At 36.5% G+C, this 26,423-nt stretch overlaps 1 protein-coding gene across 1 annotated transcript; it reads right to left on the minus strand.

Moving 5' to 3' along the window:
- Positions 1-4,540: 4,540 nt before the first annotated feature.
- Positions 4,541-22,469, minus strand: LOC121985302 (soluble starch synthase 1, chloroplastic/amyloplastic-like). The gene is made up of 9 exons (XM_042538668.1): positions 22,425-22,469; positions 19,449-19,586; positions 19,280-19,345; positions 5,621-5,749; positions 5,425-5,506; positions 5,229-5,320; positions 5,085-5,147; positions 4,915-5,003; positions 4,541-4,774 (listed from the first exon to the last, which is right to left on the minus strand). Exons 3-8 carry the CDS (start codon positions 19,325-19,327, stop codon positions 4,959-4,961), a joined length of 459 nt encoding a protein of 152 aa, XP_042394602.1. The 5' UTR covers positions 19,328-19,345; positions 19,449-19,586; positions 22,425-22,469; the 3' UTR covers positions 4,541-4,774; positions 4,915-4,958.
- Between the last annotated feature and the right edge of the window lie 3,954 nt (positions 22,470-26,423).

Raw genomic sequence — 26,423 nt, forward strand, 5'->3', positions numbered from 1 at the left:
TAATGAAACTTAGCTTAATCTATCCTACTTGCATGAATAGAAAATTAAAGAAACTAAGCTAGGAATGCAAATCAACTCATGAAAAGCAAGAAAGCCAAACTAACCTAACTACTGTATTAAAGGAAAACAATCAGAAATAAAATTCATGATCAACCCTAATTCCTCAATTGAGCAATCAAGAATGTAAATAATAACTCTAACCCAAATTAACTACTGGAACAGATGAAATTGAAGCCTACATTAACAAGATCGTAATTCATAAAAAAAAGGTATTCCATTAAATGGTTCTCATAGATCAGATAGGGCAACCCCAAGCTGGGCTCGATCGAAAGTTGAGAAAAGGAGGCTTAGCGGTGATAGATCGATAGTGGCGATGATGATTATGAGCTACAGCTGGAAGATGGACTCCATAAGGAAGGGAATGCTCTTAATCCTAATGGATGCGCAATTAAGTAATTGGTCAGCGATGGAAGGTGTTGATTAAAGTTGTGGCCAGAGGTAGAAGATGGAATCGGTGGTCGGAGGAAGTAGGGGATTCCCTTGCTTCTCCAGACGTCGATGGATGAGGAAGGAAAAGCCCTTAACCTCGATCGACAATGGTGGATGAGTTCTGGTGGCCAGCGGTGATGGAAGGAAGAAGGAATCGTGATCCTCCACTCCGCCTTTGTTTTGTGATTGAGAAACACGATATCTCTGTTGTGGCTTATCGCCGGTGGATGGCTACAGGAGGAAGGAAAGCTCCGGCGGATGATGGTTGAGGAAGGAAAATCCCTTGACCTTCGGTTATAACACTATGTTCTTCTTGTAGGGGATCGGTCGGTCGGCTTGAAGGGGGGTTGGATAAACGGCGCCCCCAAATCGATTGATCTTCCTACACTTGTTAGTATGCGCAGCGGAATATATAAAACAAACAAGCTAAAGGAAATTAAACTAAAGACAAGAAAGAATACAAACCAAGCTACACGATCATTTACGTGGTTCGGAGATAAAGCTCCTACTCCACGACGTGTCCTTGAGGTGGACGATCCCTATCTGTCGGTGGATTACTCCCCGGAAGACCTCCGGCTAGCTCACGTAGCTCCTTGTGGGTGGAGAAACCTCACCACAACTCTCACCAAGGACTATTTACAAGCTAGGGCACAGGTAGACTACTAAAAGAAATTAACTACCTCTATTTCGTCAACTATAACCAAGCTCCCAAGCTTTGGTTATATAGGCCGTGGGTTGAAAACCCCGCCTACCAGTCGACTGACAAAACATGCAGTCGACCGTCCTCTGTGGAAATTCGACTGTAACATCCCAACGGCTCGTTACCAGTCGACTGCTAAAACTTGCAGTCGACTGGTGCAGTCGACTGCTAAAACATGCAGTCGACTGATCCACACTGACCGAACGAACAGAACCATTCTATTCGCACCTAGTCGACTGCGCAGTCGACTACACCAGTCGACTGCTAAAACATGCAGTCGACTGCTACAGTAGCGCTACAGTATTGCTACAGTAACGCTACAGTAAAACCCTAAAACTAGGATTTTACTCCGAGTACAATCTCTCGTGCACTCGTACCCTCACCCTTGTGACTCACTTGATGCTTTTTTGCAACCTTGACCTCTTACCTTCAAGCCTACTTCCTTTGGCTCTCGTCCCTCGGATGCATTCAAGCCCGCGGCTCGTCCCAATGCCATCCTTGGCGTATGCCTCGAAGTCGCTTCCCTCGGCCCTTGTCCTCGCTGCCTTGTCCACGGTCCCTCGGATGCTCCATCCTTCACCGGACCCGAAGACATCAACCTGAGTCACATGTGTATCCTGTAAACCTGCACAATTCAAATACACATATCAAATACAAGGCTGAACCTAACTTAAACCCTTTGCCTAAATACCAAAACACATGGTCGCACGGACCATTATTAGGATTGCTCCAACACTTCTTTCTCCACCCCCTCTTGTAGGCGCTTCCCCTCTCCTATATCAAATTGATGAAGCTACAGTAATCACTGTAGCTTCTCATTTGAATTGATCTCAGATTTGAACGAACGGTGAAAATTGGCCTAGATATGATCCAATGGTTGTGATCACTTAGATTTGAATCCAAAACTTTAGATCTTGATCAACGATTGTGATATACTCTCCTTTGACTTGGATGAACCAAATCTTTGACAGATGACTGAGATCACTAATTATCTTGGATAAACAGTCCAAATTAACCAAATTGGTTATCTTTCTTTAGCCCTAGCTTTGACCTCAATTTGAATTGATCTTACTCGAGTACATGGACCCTTGATTGCCAACAAAGATGATTACATTCAAATATTTAGTAATAATTCCTCAAATATAAGATAAATCACATCAAAGCTCAAAATGAATCCAAACTCATAAAATGTAGTATAAATATGAATTTAAACACACTAGAGGATTAAAATCACAAGAATAGGAGTCAAAATACTATATCAAAATGATGGTTATCAACCATCTACATTCAAGAACTTATTTTTATTTATATGCTTATTTAGTTTATTAATTTGTGTATGCTTGCATTGACAAAATTGTAAGAGGTTTCTTTACTATCGGAAAGTTTCTAGTAAGAAAGATAGTGGCTCGCGCTCGAGACATAGGCCCTAGAGTAGTACCCTGGGGTGTAAGCCAAGTAAATAATGATGTGTTTTTATCTTGTGTTTTGGCCTTTTATGTTTATTATTTGGTTGCATACTAACTTGATAAATAAGAACGACATAAAAATGAGAAAAATATGAATATTATTCACCCCTCCTCTAGCACATTGTATGGTCCTACAAAGTTTTTGTAAACATGGTCCACTCTCAACATCCCATACAAGGCATGGACTGTAGGTCTTGATGGTCCACTATATTAAATGAAAAGCATTGAATTTTAGGTGTAGATCAATGATGACCATTGTAACAAAAATTGATTAAGCTTATCTCAAACACCCCTTACAACTTACCCCTATGTTATATGAAGGGATGTAAATCATAGGGTCAACTTATAGCCGGCTGCCAAGTGACTAGGGGGTGAAGTGAATAATGCCTTGTCTTATAAATAAGATTTTTTTACTTTTGTTTTTCACTTTACAAAGCTAAACAAATTAGTTAGTGGTTCACATGGTGTTTATGTGTTAGTTCATGTTAGAATAAAGACTGAAATAATAAACAAACAAAAGAAAAGTATACAATGCTAATAGGAGGTTCGGCTGCATAATCTTCACCATCTCACTATCAAAATTTCCTTGGACGAGGTAGAAAAATCTTGTACAAGATGTATATCTTTTTTATTAGATAAGAACTTTGAGCACAAGACAGGATATTATTAAACTTGTAGAATAAGACTTCTAACAACACTTTGTCATGTTTATCTTGTCTACACAAAGCTAAAAACTATGCATGTTTCTTGTGCATGGTTATTAAGAAGAAATAAACCCGATACTTAGAGAGGCCTGCAACAACAATTAGCTAATGACTACTTTTTGTACTTGTACAATCGAATGAAATCTTCTTCAATCAACTTAAAATCTTATTGATAGTTCAGTCAACTCACCAAAGTTTGAGTTAATTCAAATCTTGTTGAGTTGAATGGTCTCCTTGTTCAATAAATTCAAGCCCACTAGAGAACAATCCATTTGTAAGCAAAAAGTTTGCGATCAAATGAGCACACCAATTGACTTAATCCACTCGAGGACTCGTTAATTGACACCTCCAAAAGCCCACATAAAGCCTTGAGATCGAGTTTGGACTACAACTAGGAATCTAGATTCTTAAGTTGAAGACTCAACAAGCTATGTTTAACCACATTATCCCATGCATGGATGATATTGCCCAAAATACATGAACCCAATGTTGGTGCAAACATGTCATTAAGCATGTAGTTTTGGTGTTCGAGCATACTTTTATATTGTGATTAATTATAAGGTATGTCAAGTGTGCAATTGCAACTGTTTGATATTTATATTGCAGCACTAAAAAAAAACTAATATATTGACGTACATAAAAGTCCTTATAGTATATTTATGGTGACACTAACATTTTAATAACTTTTCAAAAAATATTTTATAAAGTGATGTCGTCTTAAGCCATCCGCACATTCCTAATATTTTATAATGTTGTTATACAATATCAATGCTAACGTTAAAAGTATCCCAATTTAAAAATATAACAATACTATAAAATATCAGGAAAAGTCATTTTAAGGATATTTATATATGTCGTGTTATCATCATAATAAAGACAAAGTTAAATGTCACAAAAATCATTTATTATGATATTTATATTTTTTTTATAAGGACAATACAAAACATCAAGATAATTTATAAGATCATTTTAAAATGTTACCTTAACTAATTTATAATGACATTAAATGTTATTATCATAATTATTTATATAAAATATTTATTAGTATTTATTTAAAATATATAACATAAATTCAATATTTACACATCATCACAATTCATCAACTATTTAAAATAGAAAAATTAGAAAAAAAATTATAAAAAATAATTTAAAGTGTAAATAGATAATCTAAATTCATCCAACAAATATTTGAGTCAAAGTTACAAACGAAAATTAATGATGAATTCTTTACCTCCAAAACTAACTACACACTACACTTAAAATATTAAATTTTAGAACTAATAATAAAGTCTTATAAAAATTCAAGTGTCAAAACTGGAACGTTAAATCTGACCCATCCATGGAACTTTTCTTTGTAGATAGATTCAGCCCAACCCATCTAAGTTTCAGTTTTTGCATTCCCATCCAAGCATAACCTGAAATAGGATAAAAACACATCGAGTGAGAAGGAAACAAGAGATCGATACTGCCGCAAATGGAAAATCACTTATTAAAAAAATGCATTATGGAAGCAAGCAAAGAAGTATTCATTCAAATGCATTATGGAAACACTTACAAATTGGACATCATCTTGCAACAACTCTAGCAATGCTGAACAGATCAAATCAATGCCCATTTGATAGTCCAATCTTCAATGAATCCAATCTGTGAACCATTATCATCATTTAACAATGAGAATTATAAGCCATAAACATGTGATTGATGATAAATTTTAAAGAACATCACCAGTGGGCTATCTATCAGGCCTGACACAAGAAGAACAAGCTCTATCTGTAAAGCTGCTTTGCACTGAGTACATAATTTAATTCACTCCAAGTGAGAAAAGTGTGAAATCCTAATGATGTGGAAATAACCACCATTCTAACAAACCTTTCCAGAGAGATCATCAACTAAGTAATGGAATGGGATATGATTGTGTGAACTAGGGTTCCATTCATCAATGTCAATCCCATTTGTGATTCCTAGGACAAAGAACTAAGTATGAGAACCTTCACACCCTTTATAGTTCTATTAAAATCTTATTATGTTTATAAAAATAATGGAGATATTTTATATAGTTGAATACCATGCAAAACATATTTTTGGCTACTTAGAAGCTCATCCAGACCATTCCCACTTTCTGAAGTTGTAATTTCCCAAGAGTAACCCTGTCACCAGCGACAAATAGATAAAATAACAGGCAAGAGAAATATATAACTTCCTTTAGCCATACAATACTTGATTGATAGAAAGAGGAAAAGATGTTAAGAGTAGAAAAGGACCTGACTGACAGTGACTATTCGATCACACGTAACAATTGTACCCCTTAAGAAAATTAACTGCCTTACTCCTGTCAAGCGCATGCTTTCAAGCCTAAGTAGGAAAAATCCATTCAAGAGCGCTATACCACTCTGCAGGCAATGCCAAGTTGCTAAATGTAATTGCTGGTTCCACACCCTTTCCATAGCAATGTGAAAATAATGAGAATCCAAATAGTAGATATGAGTACCAACATTAGGAAATAACATCTAAATAACATAAATTTACCCGGTGGGTGAGGCTATGAATAACATATGCAGATCATCTTCAATCATCATATTGACAAATACAATGAATATATTTATATTAATGAAATAAAATAATACAGACAAAAAGTTAATAGAAATAACGATAAAAATATATCATACCAAATGAGAAAATGTAAAGTATAATTTCATATTTACTTAATAGTAATCTTTGCTTACTGTTAGCTGTAAATACATTTTATATTTATTTAAAATTATAATAACATGATAAATAAAAAAATTAATAATATTTTAATGAAAGATTAAAATTATACCAGATGATAAGGTCATGTTATAATTCCTCCAAGTATATCCTCAAACTCCTGTAAAAGATCATAATATCTAATTAAATTCTCTTCTAGTTCTAGGACAACTTGTATTCTGTAATTCATATGCTACATAATATATTGCACATATATAAGTAGCTGACAACAATAAACTCTATATCTTGTGCAAAAACTCTATAATTGTGACAACAATAAACTCTATATTATACATGCATTAAGCTTTGACCCAGTAATGGCCTTACTATCTTCTCCAATTCTATTAATTTTCCTCTATTTTTTAAATAAAATTTCACTTATAAGAAATGGATTAGTCTTTCAAACAATGGTGTGCCTTAAACTGAAATGATGTTCGAATACCCAATGAGGGCATCTACCTAATTGAGGTCGAGGTTATAGTATCAATGCAATGATATTAATATATTTAAAAAAAAAATAACTATCCATATGGATAATTATTTAAGTTAGAATTTTCTAATTGAAAATACCAATATCAGTTTTAAGCAGGATGAAAAAAGAGGTTGCATTAGGCTGAATCAACGTGCATAGCACAACACAGTGTCAAAAGATAAAGAACCATAACAATGCATTCAGAGAAAAACACTATCAAGTGACAATACAAATTAGGGAGCAACTAATTAACACTATCCATGCCACCCACCACCATTCATCACTCAACAGTTGCTTAGAAATAAATAGAAAGGAAGTTATAGTCTAGGTCCAAACACAAAGAAAAAGGTATGTAGGTTGATGGAGCAGCAAATTCCTTGTCCAACTTGGAAGGAAATAAAAAGAAAGTAGGACCTCTTTCATACCATTATTAGCCATGAACTTCTCTAGCTTGGCTTTAAAGATGTGAAAGATGGGATAGAATACATCCTAATTAAACTCAATACCACTAACACGAGACACTTAAGGATAGAATACATCCTCGGTTAAGTTAGATAACACATGGGGAAAGTAGCAATTCACTCTAATAGCCTAGGGAATCTTTATAAAGACAAAATTTAAATACTTGCAGGCATTAGCATTCATGACAGTTGAAAAGAAGAAACAACACCACACATGATCTTATAATTTCACTCTGGAATCATTAGAACTGATCAACTGGATGAAAATGGAAATAAAAGAAAGCATGTTGCCCTCAGGTGACAAGGGAGAGCTTAGCTAACATCATGTAAGATCAAGGAATGTATCAGCACTTTGCTTGCAGGTTGCTGCTGTGAAGAGGGAGGTGTGCGGTGTAGGTGGTGGATGCGGTGCTGTAGGGGAAAAGGAAGGAAAGGAGGTGCAATGGAGGAAAGGCCGCATGCGATGCAGGGGCAATGTGGAGGGGAAAAGGGCCGGCTGCGAAGAGATGTGGAGGAGATGCGATGCGGAGAGGAAAAAGGCCGATTGTGGAGAGATGGGGAGAGGAAAAGGGGCAACTGCGCAGAGTAAACTTTGTGATGTGTGGCTGTATGCGGAAAGGGAAAAGCTTCATGACGAGCAACTGCGTGCAGAAAAAAAGAAGACAAAGGCAAGTAATTAGGTTTAACTAATTATATAATTTTTGTTAATAGATTAATACTGACATTTATTAAATTTATCAGGATAAATGGTCTAATTTGATATTTATTTTTTTAAAAAAATATTTAAAACACTATAAGACAAGTGTTATCAAGAAAATGTCACAACAGTCTAATTTTCATGTATATAGATAGGTGCAATAGTGGAAGCAAAAATAGTTGAGGACCAAATACTTGGAAAGTGGTGTTGGTGTAATCAGTCTCCTTGGTGATTGAGAATAGTCATAGGTTTTGATATATGGAAAGGAGTTTAACTTAGTTTTTTCTTTGGTTTTGATATGTGTATAGTATTTGAGTCTTATAGGACTTGGTGGAATACCCATAGAGATGACTTGGCGCAACTAAGGTTGTTGGACATTCGGTAACTTGAGGTCCGTGGAGATTGGTGAAGGATGGAGTGGAGCATGTGAGGGATCACAAAATAAGGAGCATTGGAGTGGAGCCAAAGGAAGCAAATTTCAAAGGCAAAGGCATGAAGGATAACACAGAGTTGTGGGCTCAAGTACATTCTAAGGACATGGGGACAAAATTAAAGGAAGATGACTTCAAGGCTAAGGTAAACTTTGTTGGCATTGTGTGGAGAAAATATACCTAAGTGAGCGTAGGATCTCAATATATGCACACTCAACCTTAGAATTGTCGAAGTTAGTATACCAATCAACTAGTACTATATGAATCGGCTAAAGGCTGAGCTAGGTACTCAGCAATTGAATAAAACTAATTTCTATTTATGGTTATCTGATCCAGTCAACTAAAGGACTAGATCAATCAACTGGTAAAACATATTAGTGTAGTTGACTCAAGCCAATCAACCAATGAATAAAGTGTTTTTGTTCACGGATGATTCAATTAGTGAGTTAGCTAATTATGAATCAATCAACTATGAAAAATTCTAGTTGTTTGGTGCTATAATTCTATCTTGACGAGAGCCATTGATAAAGAGGCAATTGTTAGATTTGTTGATGACAATTATATAGAGTAGTTGACTGTTGGAGATTTCCAATCAAATGTTGGGCATCAAGAAACAATAGTAAATAGTTGAATTGGAAGTTATAAAAGGAGATGGAGTGGGGTGCCCAATATACTTACAAGTGAATCCTGAGCTCATTATAATCTTTCTTTTATTTTTTTGGCGCTTCACTATAAATCCACAAAAGATGGTAAGAGGTTTTTTTTTTTTTTTCCTTTAGAAGTGCTCCCACAAAGGAGAAAGATTAATTACTATTCGAGGGTGTTTCACCTGAAGGATCATTAGGTTGTGGAGTAGGAGCTAAGGCTACTAAACTATGTTAAATCTCAGTGTTTTAGTTTGTGTGTTATTTCATTTATATTTTTGTTTAAAATAACCAAGCTAGCATCCAAGTAAGTTTTGTCAAATCTTAAAGTTTAGGAACATTTGTTATTTACCCTTCTCCAGCTAGGCTTTGTCGAATCCACATTGGTTGAGACTTGTTGATTGAAGTCCTGGTAGGCCAAGAAGCACTATATGATTTATAAGATAAGGATGTTCCAAAGACATGGTCTCTTGGCATGAAGACTCAAAAGCAATGCTTCTTAGCATGTGGACTCCTAAAGGTGGAACCTATTGACAGACATGTGACTTCAGTGAGAAAGAGTCAAGTGCACTTATATAATGGGTTATGAGTGAGGCTAAACTAAGAAGTCTAAGAAATTTTAGTTGAGGGGTTTAGTTGATTGAAAGTATCTTTTAGTCGAATGAAACTTGATTGACTAGGCAGTCAACTCAGGCCTGGATAAAATATTACAAAATATTTGTGTTCGAGTCAGTCAGCTAAGCAAATGAGTGATGTATAGTCAGTAGACTAGGGGTCCAATTTAGTTGACTAATCAACTAATAAAAATCTAGAAGAGAGCCATAACCTTACACGATCATGCCTCAGATAGCTTTAGTTGACTAATGGTAAGAATGAGTCAACTCAGCTTATCATTGCAAAGTAAAAGATTAATGAAATCAAGTCAGTGATTGGAGGCATGGATCAATCAATTGAGTAGATGTTGGAAATTAAATTGAAGGCTAAAACAAAGCTAAAAGATTTACCTATAAATAAGGTCCAAGGAGCAATGTAAAGACTATTGAAAATGCTTAATCTTGTTATCTTTGTCTTATTCTCTTGTTCTCCATTATTTTCATTCATTCTACACTTCTTGTGCTTAATTCTCAAACTTCTAAGAAGAGTTTAAGAGGTTTCTCGACTTATGAAAAGTTTCTGAGATGGAGAAAGATAGTGAATTGCAAGGAGTGACTCACCAATGAGTCATGGGTTATAGAGTAGGAACTAGTGGTTTAAAACCACATTAAAGATTTATGTTAACCTTGTATGTCTTGTTTTTTTTAATTGTTTTTTATATTTTAGATGCATATTAATTGTGATTGCAGAATTGAGCAAACAAGTGAAGTAATCAACAATCCCCCCTTTAGCCTCACCAATAACCCAACAAGTTGTATTAGAGTCCAATCGTTCCCAAAGGACTAACCACCTAAAGGAGTAATTTCAACACATCGCAATGAAAGAGAGATTTAGCATGGTGTGATTACCATTCTTCAAAGGAACTTGCTAATGCAATAATTTCATAGGTGGTTTGGTGTAATCTTGAATTTTGATGTTTGAGTAAAGAGTTTAAGGTAGGCATTAACCTATGCATTCGATGTGTATGTTTGAGTGTGTATGGACTATAGGAATAAACATGGATCTTGGAGAGCTCATTTTTTGGTGTGGCTAAGTGGCACACTCAATGGATTAGAAGTTCAAAGAGATTGGTGAAGGATGGTTTAAGACATCCAAGGGACTATAGAACGAGAAGCACTAAGGCAATGCTAGAGATACGCTAAAGCATTAACCTATCATAGATAGGATGGCAACTCGATGGCTCGAGGTCCGTTGAGATTAAAGAAGATTGCATGAGGTAGACTGAGGGATCATAGAATGAGGAACATTGAGATAGTGATGATGACAACTGAAGGAAGCAAACTTCAAAGGAAAAGGAGAGATGGATGGCACAAAGAGAAGCCAAGGGCTTAGGTGCATCTGAAGGACATGAAGTCTAAATGAAGAGGGCTTTGAGACAAAGTTAAGTTGTAATGGTAAGACTCCAATGGTTTTAGTGTTTAGAGACTTGTATCAATGGGGATGAGAGTGGAACTTAACATAGAGTAACTGCACCTTAGAAGGTCATATTCGGGGTTACCCATTGTTTGATATTCAAGACAACCAATCAACTAGTGGTTGAAAAACCTAACGCCCTAAATAGATTCAGAGTTTAAGGGTTTAGCAATCGACTAGAAAATGAATTTCACTTGATTGGGCCCATGAAGAGACAACAAATAAAATGGTTATGTTCATGGAGATTTGACTTAGCAGTCAATTGATGGCATCAATCATCTATTGGAAAGTTTTTAGTTGATTGATGACCCATGTGGAAAGTAAAAAAGAGTTATTGATGCATACTAAGAGTCAGATAATGAGGACCAATAAACTAATAAAGGATCAATCGACTGCTAGGCGATAGGCAACAAGAATAGAAAGATGATTGAAGGCTATAAATAGAGGAGCTCGTGTAGTCTTCATTATTCCCGATTCTTAGACCAGCTTTTGGTCACCTAGAAGCCAATCAATTTGGATCTCTGACTGACTCACTTGGATCATCTTGATCTGGATTTTAGGTCGCTTAGATAACTTCTGATCACCTAGACATTTGGGTCACCTAGATAGTTGGGTCACCTAGAAGTTGTTTTGGGTTGCTCGGATCGGAGGCTTGCCCTGCTTCAGGTCTCTCAGAATCTTCGATAACAAAATTCTTCTCCAGTTGCCCGTTGACGTAGGTTAGCTTCATGAAACACAAAATTAGTCTAAATACAATATACAAATCAATAATGCATACTATTTGGTGATACTGGGCCTCGTGTTTAGTCACTTTTCACTTGTTTGAAGTTTTTTCTTCCAAGACTTTCTCTTTACCTAGAGTTCACTCTTCCAGAGTTTTTCCTTTTCTTAGAGTTCACTCCTTTAAGATTTCCCTTTACCTAAAGTTCACTCCTCTAAGGTTTTTCACTTGCTAAGCAACTAGTCACCCTTTAACTTGCTTAGACTTTTTCTTTGTCAGACATCCAGTAATCCTAGACTTTACACTTATCTAGAGTTTACTCTTTTAGGATTTCCCATCCATGACATCTGGACACCCTTAACTTGTTCGGTCTTTCATCAACTATCAAGTATCCGATCACCCTTTATCGACTTGGACTTTTACCAATTTCCCAACTTCCAAGCATTCAGTCACCTTTTGACTTACTTAGACCAACTCTTGGTTAACTTTGCCAAGACTTGTACACAGAGATATTGCTCGAACATATTAATCAAATATTAGAACTCTTCGAACATATTAATCAAATATTAGAACTCTCGAGGTTAATTGTACCAATAATTTTTTTTAAAAGTTAGACAATATATTTTAGTTAGACTAACTCAATAAGGTTTTTTCAAGTCTTATGCTAAAATCTAAAAAATGAAGGTTTCTAATTTAAACCCTTCATCTCTACCTTTGGTGTATATCAAAAATAGAATACTTAATAGGTTATCAACTATTAAACCAAAACACTAAGGTCCTCTCGATCTCCCTTAGTCATTGGAGCAACAATTAAATTTTTAAATAATTTATCTCTCTCTTTCTTACTTTCTTGAAAATACTTTTAATATGTTTAAAATAATTAAATCAAAATTTTTGCAAAAATCCCCTTTTTGAAATGATAATATCCCATTTTTACAAAAACGTTTTTTCCATAGATATTTCAAAAAACAAAAATCAAAAATACTTTTCAAGTACTAATTTCTAAATATCTTTTAAAACAATATTTCAAAATCATTTTCATGAGTACTTCCGAAAAATATTTTGAAAACTTTATCATGATCTAGAAAATATTTTTTTTTAAAAGTGTTTTGTAAAAATTTTTTTCAAGTGACTAAAAAGAGTATTAAAGCATTTCTTAAGACTCGTTTTCAAAAAGATTTTTGATAGCAATCGGCTCTAAGGCATTATGTACTTGATGAACAAAACTTAGTCAATTACTCTAATCAACTAGAAAAATTTATGTTCACTTCAAACAACCTCAATAGACTCAATTTGAATCAATTTGTATGTCTATGTTTGAATCATTAGTCGATTGATCCTTAATCATCAGTCAACTGCTTGAACCAAATACCCAAATAGACATAACTTAGGGTATTTAGACCAATAGTGGACTAGTCTCCATTTGAGCTCTGACTTCGACCACATCTAAGGTCAACTTTGCCAAAGTTTATTGTCTACCCTTTGCCCTTTGTATATAGGTCACTTAACTGACATCTCTCAAGGAGTTTCTACAAGTCTTGAGGTCTTTGATGTTTGTGAATTATGCACATATTTTTGGTCTTATTTAACATACATTTACAACATTATATGAGCATAATTTGTGTTAACTTCTAGTATTTACATTCATTTCATCTCTTTAATTCGGATGACTATGGTTTGCATTTTATATTGATAGGAAGTGGAAATTTTAATGTTAGAGCATGTTTGGGAACGAAAAGCCTAAAAAGTTCACAATGTAATATGATACATGGCTTACCCGTGTCTCTTGACACGATCGTGTACTATCCAGGAGGCAGAATGGGCATCAGAGCGTCAATTGAAATTTATAGCATGAAACATGGTTTGGCCATGTCCCTTGACATGGCCGTGTTCAGTTCTTACTCCCAATGAGAAAATGTTGTGCAACTGCAAGTGTATCGATTATGTCGTCAAGTAATAAAATATTGAATCTATAGGGATTGTTAATTAAGATCTAACTAAGTTCACCAAGTAAGTTATCTAGACAATCGAAGGTTGTGTGAAAGCTTGAGAGGAGATTGAGAGAGAGAGAGAGAGGTCCAATGAGAGAGAGATGATCAAAGGGGGAATAATTGATTTGGGAAAATAATTCTAGGATTTCAGTTTCATCATGATGTCAGTTGATGTTCTATGGATTTCTCATCTCCTTATCTCGATGTTTACATTATAGTGATTCTAACAAAATTACTGGTATGGACCCATGAAAGTTACACCAGAGTGTTTATCCCATTTAATTTTGATTTATTAAGTAAAGAGGTAATATAGAAGGTCTGGTTAAATGAATACCCCCTATCACATGAGAGTTCCCAGTCATATAATTTAGATTACACAAGTTACTTCTTAACATTAAATTGGGGAAAACTCATTAAATTTTAATTAATTAGCTAATCTCTTATAGAGAATTGGCCCCCATTGTAAGGTGATACTCTAAAAAGTCTGGTTAAAAGGATACTCTTTGTCACTAAGGTCCCCCAGTCATATGATCTAAAACATCTCTCATACATGGTGGCCAATCCTTCACATTCATTCAATCAAACAACACATACGATTAATCATTCATCATTCACATATTTAATCAAACAAGAATAATACACAAACATATCATAGAACAAGGAAATTGACAAATCCATAGTTAATACATCAACATCATATCATAATTACTCTCTATATTCTAGAATTTGAAGAATCTACTCCATAACAATGAAAATACAATTCAAAGATATGAAAGATAACAATCTACAACTTAAATATGTGAGAAAGGAGAAGAGAAAGCTTAGTTAAATGATACCGATGTCTTCAGGATGAAATCCTTATTGTGGGTGCAATCAACCTAAGTTTGATCGAGTACGATCATAGTTTTGATACGTGTGTCAAAGAGTTTAAGTTAGGTTTCATATATGTTTGATATGCATGTTTGAGTCATGCAGGACTTGGTGAACCATATATGAGAAACATGGTGCGGCCAAGTTTAGTTAAGATTCATCCTATGGCTCAGGTCCTTGAGATCGGCGAAGGATGGTTCATCCGAGGGACCGTCGGACGAAGAGCAATGGAGTGGAGCCGAGGGAAGTGGACTTCAAGGCAACATGAAGGATGATACAGAAAGGAGCAGTAGACTCAAGTGCATATGAGGGACGAAGGTTGAGGAAGAGGGCTTTAAGGGCAACTTCAAAAAGGATGAGTTGAGCGTTGTATGGGATCGGTCGACTGATGGTGTTGCAGTCGATTAGTCCAAAGGTTGTGAGGGCATAGAATGGTTCTGTACCCAATGACTGTATGAGACCAATTGACTGATGGTGTTGCCAGTTGATTGGTAGAGAGTCGTTGAGCAGAATCCCAAATTTTGTGGAGGCCCGTTGGTTGTGTCCAACGGTAACACCAATCGACCGATGGATATGCCAATCGACTGGTACATAAGAAATGAGTTGACTCGGGATCAACTCTTTCCACTGTATTTAAAGGAAGCTTGGGGCATGAATGAGGTTACTGATTCTTGTTGAATACTCCTAAGTCATTGTTATGAGTGCAATCAACATAGGTTTGATTGGGTATGATCATGATTTTAATATGTATATCAAAGAGTTTAAGTTAGGTTTCATAATTGTTTGGTATGTTTGTTTGAGTCATGTAAGACTTGGTAAACCGCACATGAGAAACTTAGTGCGACCAAGTTTGGTAAAGTCCATCCTGTTGGTGCAATATCCCTGGGTCAGGGTTGACCAGGTTGTCCGAGCTTGAGTTAACTCAAGCTTGAGTCTTGATGTTTGGATTTCGATGTTTGACAATATATGGAGATTACAGGAGCAATCGTTCGATTGAGGAGATTGTTGGAGTAATTCTCCTCTTGTCAAGGCTTGACCAGTCTGATATGAAGAAGAGTCAAGTAGGTCAAAGGGTTAACCGAATACTTGACTGGGAAAGTCCTAACTGGAGGTTAGGCAAGGGGAAGTCCTGGTGAGTGAAGCCAAGCAGCTGAAAATCCTGGTGAGTGAAACTAGGTGAAAGACCTAGTGAGTGAAGCTAAGCAGTTGAAAAATCCTGGTGAGTGAAGTCAGGTGAAAGACCTAATGAGTGAAGCTAGGCAGGTGAAAGTCTCGGTGAGTGAAGTCGGGCAGTGGAAAAATCCTAGTGAGTGAAGCTAGATGAAAGCCCTGGTGAGTGAAGCCAAGGAGATGGAAAGTCTTGGTGAGTGAAGCCAGGCATATGAAAAGTTCTAGTGAGTGAAGGTAGGTAGATGGAAAGACTTGGTGATTGAAGTCAAGCACGTGGAGATCCAGGTGGATCAAGGTTGACCAGATACCTGGTGTTGGGAAGCCCAAGTAGGTCAAAGGATTGATGGGATACTTGGCACGAGGAAATCCAGATGGGTCAAGAGTGACTGGACATCTGGTGGAAGTCCAAGTGGGTTATGAAGGACCGGACACTTGGCATGAGACGGTAAGTCCAAGTGGGTCAAGGTTGATCAGACACTTAGCACGAGGAGAAAAGTCCAAGTGGATCAAAGGATTGACCAGACACTTGGTGAAGAAGTCCTAGCAGGTCAAGGTTGACCGGATGCTAGGCATGAGGAGTTCCAATAGGTCATGGTTGACCAGATGTTATAATTGGGGATCCTAGACTTGATTTAAGCAAGTCAAAGGGAGGTCAATCGATTGGACCGTAGTCCAATCGATCAGTCGATCGATTGGTTGTGTGCGCGAGTGAAGGCTAGCTCAATCGATCAGCCAATCGATTGGGAGCTTATATCGCGCAAATAGAATGCTTCCGCCAATCGATTGGAGCCAGTTTTCTCGTGCAGTCGCAAGAAACATAGAAGAAGGCTGAATCGATCAGCCGATCGATTCAGCCTCCCCATTCGATCAGCCAATCAATTGGGATGTGACCGTTGCGTAAGTTAAAGCCGTTGGCGAGCGATTTCTTCGTCACTACTTCGTCAGTTCCATTCCGATCCTTACATGAGTTTCTCCACAACTCTTCGCTAGTTTTTGAAGCTTCTTGGAGAAAAGTGTTGCTGCACTTCCAAGGTCAAGAGGTATTCCACACAAGAAGAAGAAGCTAGGGTTTCGTTCCTCATTGTAAATCTTGTAAGATTTGTTATTGCATAAACTTGCTTTTCTTTCTTCTAGTATTGAGAGGTTGTACAAGGTTTCTCCGCCTTTGGTAATTATGGAGAAGGAGTGTTTTTATTAGTGGAGTGTGTGTCACATATAGATCCTTGGATTAGTCATCTCTTCTTAAGGTGAATACCAAGTAAATCCCTTGTGTTAGTATTGTGAGAGTTGCTTGAGTGTTTTCCGCAGCAACAACATCATCAAAGCAAGCAACTGAAGTGTGACGAGCTATTCACCCCCCTCTAGCATTAATTGACCCTAACAAGTGGTATCAGAGCAAAGTCGCCCTTCACTAGAATCAAAAAGGGTAACGAGTTAGAGGGAGAAGAAGTTGAAGCAAATTTCAAAAGTCAAAGACTTAATCAAAACGTTCAACTTCAAATGGAATTCCAAGATGGACTTGGGTTCGATACAAAGGTGTCTCCACCATTCATAATGACAAACTTCGATTCTTGGAAATCAAGAATAAAAAATTTCTTCATGATGGAGATAGAGCAATGCTTTTCTCTAATGGAAGGCTTTGAAGCTTCAAAAGATTCAAAGGGAAGAATTCTCAAGAAAAGCAAATAGAGCAAGGAGAAAATTCAAAGGTGCGAGGCGAATGACAAGGTAACCAAATTATTGGTTAGTTTATTGCCAAGAACATTCATTTGTAAAATTGGAGAATACAAGGATGCAAATGAACTATGGAGCAAATTGGCCAAGCTTCATGACGAGCCCTCCACTGCACCAAATCAAGAGAAATCCAAAGAGGGTGACTTATTGGAGTAAGATCAAGAGGAAGAGAACTCCGAAGTTGAGAGATTCTCAACTTCCGAAGAAGAAGTCCAAGAAACTTCATCCTTACTGGAGTGCAACCAAAAGGGCAAAGAGAGAGCATACTTTTTGTTCAATGTGCAAGAGGATGAAGATGAAGAAGCCTCCACCTCTAGGATTAAGGGGAAGCGTTTGACATTGGATTAAGAATAAGAAGAAGCTTCCACTTCCGGGTCAAATGAAGAAGAAGATGGTGTCACCTCCACAAATCAAGAAAAATCAAATGAAAGATCATGTGCCACCCCTACAAGCAAAGGTATAGAAATTTCAATGGTTAATAATAAAAATCATATTATTTGCTTTGAGTGTAGGGAACATTGGCACTATAAGAGTAAGTGCCCCAAATTGGCCAAGAAAAAGGGCCAAGTGGCACCTAAGGGCAAAGAGAAGCCTAAGGAGATCGACCCCGTGACAAAGAAGAGCAAGGAACATATCTTTCGGAGTTTTCTTTCAATAGATACAACCCCTTCTCTCTAAAATTTTCATTTTTTATTTGTCTATCCTCGTATACCACACATCCATCTTAACATCCTCATCTCTGTAACTATTTTGTACAGCTAAAGGTAAATAATATAAATGGGTAGGGATGGTAAGTACATGAAAGAAGAAAAAGGCCCTTTTGGTATCTTGTTGAAAGGAATAATTGGGAGAGAATAAACTTGAGAAGCAATGCCCTAGTCCATCTTATTATATAAACACCAAAAAGTACATATATGGATATTAAATTAGTGACAATATCCACAGTTCAACCCTTAACAAGGTCAATTGGCCAAAACAACTAAGGACTTTAATGTTGAGGTAATCCAATTAAACAGAAGGGATGGGCATCAGTTAATTAAGCCAGGTTAGACAATGAAGCAACTGAACTAATCTGTCACAACAAAGAGGCTGAAACATATTGGTCACCGGGAAGTGTCACTCTGTTGCTTTTCATCCACCCTCGAAGATGCAACCTGCAACTTTTTCTTTGTTCAACATGGGCAAATACATCAAATACAAACAGGTAGGAAACACATTCATCAAATGCTCTATTCAAGGACTGAAGTGTTGTTCCATGACAGTCATCAAGAGCAAAGCATATTGTTCCACCTAAGAACCAAAATCATAAAGGATTGGATGCTGACCACCTGCTGACGCTCACCGCCCACTGGCACTGACCATTGATATCCAGCTTCAATGTTGCTATAGAACCATGCATTAAAAAAAGCAAATAACTACCGAGGACAAAGCCCCAAAAAAGTTAATAACCTAAATCGTTAGTTGCCAAACAGTAAACCAGTTAAACTTATCCCTAATTTCACATATCTATCCACCCACACTCTTGATCCCACCCTCTGCAAACAAATCCCACAGGCATCAACTAGGGTTTCTCCTCCTCTAAGTCAGTTTTTTCTTCTTCCTCCCTCCAACTTCTTAATTGGTGCCACCAGTATTAAGACATTTGCATAGCATAGGCATGGTATCATTCTAGATGGGGGTACCTAAGTTAAAAATAATTCTTCAAACTTTGGTTTTAGCAACAGAAGTAAGAAAGCAGCCATGTAAATCCAATCATTATCAACTGGTGTAGTACGCAAGGACCAAAATAGAATCATAGAAGTTCATAAGAAGAGAGGAATAGGAGTTTTAGGTAGTATAAGCTTCATTCAAGAAAAGTAAAGACTGAACTTAGTAGCAGTGACATAATTAAATGGCTTGTGATGGAGACATGAATACCTCATTATATATCGATCTCAATTTAGGTAGTTGTTTAGGTGAAATCATGGACGATGAGACAAAGCACTGTAAAAGAGTAATTAAGCATATCAGTAAAACAGAAAACTTACTACTAGTTCACTACCACATATATAGAACAAAAAACTATATTGCATGATGCCTTTATTACCTCGCTAAATGATTTTGCAACAGCCTCAGCATCAGCAAGGAAACTCTCTTTTTGTACTTCAGAATTCTCCTTGGGTTCTAAATTTGAGACAGGAGGTCGATAGACAAGGAGTATAGAGAGGGTAGGGATTGTTGGCAGCTACAAGGATACAATGTTTTTGTACTTCAGGGATTTGATGATTGTCTGATGGATTTATAGAGAGCAGAAACATCTAATATTCTAGATGATGTATATGTATTAGGAAAAAAAAAGACAACCATTCACTGTGAAGAAAAAATATTCACATAAAGAAGAAAATAGTATTTGACATGCAAAACAAGCAAATTCATGATAACATATGGGACAAGTGTTCCGAATAAAAAAAGTAATACCGAGGTTTAAGTGTCGAAATGACACAATACTTACCAACATGATTTGTATTAGTGGCATAAGTAGGAGTACCCATGTTGGTCAGTATCTAGTTTCATTTTTTTAGTAATTTACTTGAACACTACTATGTTGTTAGATTTTAAACTATGGAAACTCTATCACACATTCTAATAGGAAAACAAAAATTCAAGAGGGTGATTTGGATGACAATTTTAGCAAACTCTTGTAAGATAAGTATTTGTTGGACTTACAGCTCCACCTTGTTAGGCTTAGACCAAATTTTCCTGCAAGTGATAAATGGGGGAAAAAAAAGAAGCAACGTTTAAAGTATCATCTCATATCCAACTTTCATTGGTTAGTCCAAACAAAGATTCAAAATTTGAATCATATTAGCATTTCACTCTGACCAGAATGAAACTATTTTGATACCATGACGACATTCCAATATATTGTTGGATCAGGATGCTGATGTGGGGCAGTGAATACCACAACTCGCCTGCAGTTTAGTATTTCTATAAACAAAATAATGCGCAACGAAAATAAAAACACAACAAATAATTAAACCAGTGGAGAGCTTTCGATTTCTTGGTTCATAACCCCTGCTTGTTACATCCAAAGCCTATGAACATGGAATCCACTACTTTTCTCTTCTTCAGTAAAGAGAAATCTCTTACAGCCAGCCAACAAGAAAGAGAAAATACAAATAAATTGGAGAACAATGAAGGCATTATGGAATCATATTATTGGTGTGTATTTCAGAGTGAATCTTATTATTCTCGCAAACCCTACAGTCTTATTTATAGCTTTCATCTCGAGCTGCTTGATCTAGCAACCATCAATCAACTATTTGTCACACATCGATCGAGTTGACTGTGCTAGTCAACTCAAAAATTTTCTATTCAATTGTTATAAACTCCATACCCATCAGTCGACTGGCACAAACTTAATATCCTAAATAGGCTAAACTTGGAGTATTCAAATTACCAGTCGACTGGATCTTGCCCATCAATCAACTGATACAACCCTACTACCCCAAGTAGAACAAACTCAAGGTATAGAACACCAATCGAGTGAATCTTACTTATCTGTTGTCGTAATTTTGACTAGTTCTAAGGTCGAGTTCGCCTAAGTTGTTTGTCTAAGCTTCTACTCATGCATACATATCACTCCACTCATCTTACTTGGAGTACCTTCAAGTCTTAAGGTCGTCCATCGTGAAGTTGCGCCCTTGGAATACTTTGAGCCAGCTCCTCTTCAGGATCCTTCTGGTCTTTGCTTATATAGATCTCCTCCTCGACTTACCATGCTTCGATGCTCATCGTCCTACAATCCCTCAAATGTATCATTCTTCTCCAATCTTATAGACCTAGAGCCATCGAACCCTCATAACATGTATATTTGGTAGATGTTGGACAACTTAGCAGCCACATCACATAATCACAAAACTAACTTAAACTCTTTGTCAATATCATCAAAACCATCAAGACTAGGATGAGAATCCTAACATATATGATGTGGTAGCGAATTGGAGGTGGAAAAAAGAAATAGATGAAGAAAAAGATAAAGACAACTATATAATTAGTTCAATGTTTGTTTTCCATCTAGAATGCTACAATTTTAGCATTATCTTTGTACGGAGAAAACAATAAAATATTATCTCAATTTTAACATGTCGAGAGGTGTCAAGTGCGGCATGAAATTATAATCATCAACATGATTGACACACGAGACAATATTTGGATACAGAGTACTATCCAATTTTGGTTATAAGATTTCAAATCATGCTATAAACAACTCCATTTTAAGACGATGTAAAGTTTTTAATCCACAATTAAAATACCAAGTTGAGCTAGTCGGCATGAGTAGAATTTATGGTTCTGCCTGTCAACTGACATCGAAATTCTTTTATACTTACACCTGGTTGCCAAGTAAGGCTACTGCGAGAAGGCACGTAACCAAGTGAAATTGTCCTAAGGTCACCATGACCTCACAAAGGCCTCACAACTAGGTGTGGCTTATGCAATACTATTGCAACCTCGTGTAGGCCTTACGACAAAGCAAGGGTGTTGAGAGGCCGTTGCAGCAACATTGCGATGGATAAGCCTAGTCATGACCTCATAACGACCACGACGTGACACTAGGCTATTGCCACCGACAATGCCTTGTAACTTTTTCCCCATTTTTTCTCCTTTTTCATAATTGTGTTTGACTTCCCTATTTTTTCTAATTTTTATTTCTTTTAAAAAAAAATCATTCCTTTTCCACCTTTGTGTTCATTTATAAAGAAAAATATAACAATGAAGCACCACAAAGAAAAATAAAACAATGCAGGACCAAGAGTGAAAAGAAAATTAAATATAATATAAATCCTAACCTTATAAAATACACTACTATGAACTAAATTATTTTATATTTAAATTTGATTTAATTTTAAACAAAAATAAATTAAAACTCAATTCAATTTAAACCTACTTGGTCATAAGCAGATAGATATGAACAACACAAACCAACATATAGCAGATAGATATGAACAACACAAACAGATAGATACAGAAGCGAAAGAGGAAACCAGATTGAAGTAAAAGGATAAGTATTTAGAAAGCTTACTACAATACATACACTTCTTACTTCTAAAGCTTGCCTAAGTAAGGCTCAAGTTAGGCTTGAATGCCTTGCAGAGGCTCCTCAACTCGTCTTTTATAGAAGAAAGGAGAAAGCCTCAGGTGCACAGTGAGCCCCATCGGTAGGATTTCACCTTATCTGCTAAGATCGAGTATGAGGTGGCTTATTTAAAGAAAGATATTATTCCTTCTGTGACATGACTAAGAAGGATTTGATTCCTTCTTTTTACAAAGCACACAACACACTTAGGTCTATTGACATGACTAAAGAAGGATTTGATTCCTTCTTTTTACAAAGCACACAACACACTTAGGTCTATTGACATAACTAAAAAAGGATTTGATTCCTTCTTTTTACAAAGCACACAACACACTTAGGTCTATTGACATGACTAAAGAAGGATTTGATTCCTTCTTTTTACAAAGCATTAAAGAAGGATTTGATTCCTTCTTTTTACAAAGCACACAACACACTTAGATTTTGAAATTAGACATGCGTCGGACCGAATCACTAAGTAAATACGCTATCTGTTCCAACTGTTGATTAATTTGCTTTACAGCTGGTAACCAATCATGCCACCAGTTATCCTTTGTACTAAGGGATTGACACTCCTTTACTTTAAGCATATGTACTATACGTAGGTGTTGGAGTGCATTTTGTGCTTGTACTGCCAATTGCTGCTATATTTGGTGAAGTTATTCTCGGCGTTTATTATCAGCCTCAAGGCTGATAGGGTATGACTTTGACTTGAGTTTCTGCTGGTACTGCTCAACCAATGAGAGAGGCTGTTGAGTGCCTCCGAAAGACTCTCCTCCGCCTTTGGTGTTGGCATTTGTTGGACTTCCTGTAGAGCCTGAGGAATTAACCCCAGACCATTGAGAATCGCTTCCAGCCATTCTGAAATAGTAAGGCAAGTGACTAGTCGGGATAATGAATCTGCAAGTAAATTATCCTTGCAATCAATATGTTCAAATTTAATAGGAATGCTAGTGTCGATTATATAATCAGTGAATGCCAGCCATCGAATCCTTGAGGGTTTATTGGTTGTTGTTTTTCCAAAGAAGCTAATGATAGCTTGACAGTCAGTTCTGATAATTAACTCCTTCTTATCAAGATAGTAAATCTTCAAAGCTTCCAACGTGTTCATTACAACATAGATTTCAGCATCTATAGTGGATTTTGGTGGTGCAAATTTTTCACTAGCATAAGCACATACCTTTTCTAGGGATTGGGGGTCAAACTTATAATGTTTCCACTTGCAAACTCCACCCTAGCCATCTGAGCAACCGTCAGTTTCAAGGATAATAAAACTCTCTTCAGGGGGTATTTCCAGATTGGGAAGATTTCGAACTGTGTCCTTAATTTGTTTGACCAGAGACCAATCCTGGGAGTTCATATGCTTATCACCAGTTGGGCTTATTTTTGCATATAAGGGGCTAAGTAATTTACCCAGATTAGGAATATAATTCCTTGCATAATTAAGGATACCTAGCCATGAGCACATCCCCTTCTTTGTCATAAGATCTTTCTCTTGAAATTCAGTAATTTTGGTAATGATATGGGACTGAAGTTTAATTTGTCGATTGCCCAGAACAGCACCTAAAAACTCAATCTCTGGAACTGTAATTTTTAACTTGGTCGGGCTCAATATCAATCCATTTTCTTGACAAATAGTAAGCATGATTTTTAAATGCTTTGCATTCTCCTGTTCTGATTTTGAGAAAACCAATATATCGTCTATGTATACAACAATGAAATCTTCTGTGCCTTTAAAGCATGCATCCATTTTTCTTTGGAAAATTGCAGGTGCATTTTTGAGACCGAAAGGCATAACGAGCCATTCATAAAGCCCGTTTGGTACCCAAAAGGCTGTCCATTCTATGGATTCAGGGTGCATCACTACCTGATGAAAACCACTTTTTAAATCAAAATTTGAATATAATGAACTTGTACCAACCTTTTGTAGTATCGTATTAATTCCTGGAAGACTATACTGGTCTTTATTTGTTAGATCATTAAGCATTTTGTAATTAAAGACCATTCTCTCTTTGCCCTTCTTTTCTTTACCGGTGATGGGGTCAATAGTTGTACCTGAATTAACAATGATTGTTGTTGTACGATGCCGACTCTTGCCGGGTCGTATAACTTTAAGCTTGAGTAATATATCAACATGTTTAGTGAAAGCTGCTTTCTGCATTGGAGTTAGATGCTTAATCGGCTGGTCTTCAATGATGAAATTCAGATTTTTAATATCCAAATAGCACAGGCTTTTATTTTTAGCCCAATGTTGTAATGGGTTCTCTCCAATATAGCCTTGTTGTTCCAATTCTTTTAGCAAAGGCCCAAACTGCTCAGAAATGGCTTGTGAAGTTTGACCAATAGAATAGAATACCACTTCTTTTATTTGTAAATATTCTTCTTCTTCGAGATCAAGCTCTTGAATTGCTGCCTGTGTTTATTGCGGGAAGAGTAGTTACCACAGTCAAATTTTTGTAAAAAGTAACAATATTACCTTCTATTCGTACACCTCCATTCATTGCTCGAATAAAATTGCAGTCGATAATCATCTGAATTTTGTCGCCTAGGATCATAGGGAAACTGTAGGTGTATGATATTCGGAAATTATTATCACCAATTGTCATCTTTCCTGGTTTCAACTTTAACCTTGTTGTTTGCTGTGAATTAATACCAGAGAAGTGTACTAGAAAAGAATTTTCTTCTAGTGCCTTGCTTGGTACAGAATGTTGATCTACACAGCAGGTAGTAGCTCCAGTTTCTAAGATTGCCCTTAAAGTAAATTTTGGGATACCTGGAATATCAATTTCCACCTGAAGATTATATAATAGATTTTTGACGAGTCAGGGATTTGGACTTCCTTGCGTTAAAGAAACCTTTTCAGTTGTTTCTATATAGAGTACATGAGCAAGTTGTGAAGAAGTGATCAAATCTTCATCCCCTTCATCTTCAAGGTGTGTAGTAGCAAGATTGTCAAAATCATGTTGAAGTTCTCGTTCTAGATTTAGTTCTTCATAAAGATTCTTATAATAAGAAACTTCCTGTTTTAGACTTTTTATCTCGAATTCACACCAGGAAATGTATTTCTGTTGTTCCTGTAATAATTTGTTAATAAAGAAAGGAGTAGAAGAAGGGGGTAGTATTGGTACCTTTTGCCCAAAATAATATGGGCCGCATAAATTGCATGCGGTTATTAAACTGTTTGGGCAATGAATTCGTGCCCTCTTCTGTGTGTCCCTTTGGCAACCTGTGCATTTAATTGGTTGCAAGGGATAAGTGTCCCCATTGGCTATCCATTGATGGACACACTCATACTGCTGATCTGTCACTTTAATCTGTGGTCGATAATCACCATCTATTTGTCCCAGCATAAAAATATTTTCAGAGAGTATTAAAGTTTATATTGACCTCTATAGATCATTTGTTTTTCTCCCTCTGAAATGCTGTAGATATCATCACTAAGGTTTTCACCTTCTTGAACAGAGAGGATTTCACAATCATCTGGAATATCAAGTTGCTCGAACATAGCAACTCTTTTGCTACTTCTTTTGTCGTTCGGATAATCTCGTGCAAAATGTCCTTCATGTCCACAAAGATAGCATTTTCATTTTTTATTCTTTAATAAATGCTTACACTTTTCTACCCTTGCATGTGTATCATGTGGCTTTCCTTTGTAGGTTCTGCTTCTTCGTAAGTCATACTTCTTTGTGCTTGATCCTGATCCTTTGTAATACCCTGGGATAGGTATTTGACTACAAAAGGATAGGTCTTTTAATGATCTTTTAAAAGCAACATCCTTGCATTCCTGCTCTAAAAATTTATAAGCAAACAGTACTCTAGGGATTACACCAACTGTTAGTCCCTTGTACTTCGTATTAAAAGCTTCTTTAATCCGCTTACCTAAGTCACCGGGCATTTTGAACCAAAACTTTTTAGATAATTCTGGTTCCGTGTATAAGCGTCCTGTCT

Source organism: Zingiber officinale, chromosome 5B, assembly GCF_018446385.1.
Source record: "Zingiber officinale cultivar Zhangliang chromosome 5B, Zo_v1.1, whole genome shotgun sequence".
In the NCBI taxonomy this organism is placed as follows: Eukaryota; Viridiplantae; Streptophyta; class Magnoliopsida; order Zingiberales; family Zingiberaceae; genus Zingiber; species Zingiber officinale.

Excerpts from the sequence above, each read along its gene's own strand:
- LOC121985302 (XM_042538668.1), bottom strand. The coding sequence starts at position 19,327 with ATGATTTCACCTAAACAACTACCTAAATTGAGATCGATATATAATGAG. Across the intron at positions 5,507-5,620 it reads GAATAGTCACTGTCAGTCAG|GGTTACTCTTGGGAAATTAC; the intron begins GTCCTTTTCTAC and ends CGCTGGTGACAG. Across the intron at positions 5,321-5,424 it reads CCAAAAATATGTTTTGCATG|GAATCACAAATGGGATTGAC; the intron begins GTATTCAACTAT and ends TCTTTGTCCTAG.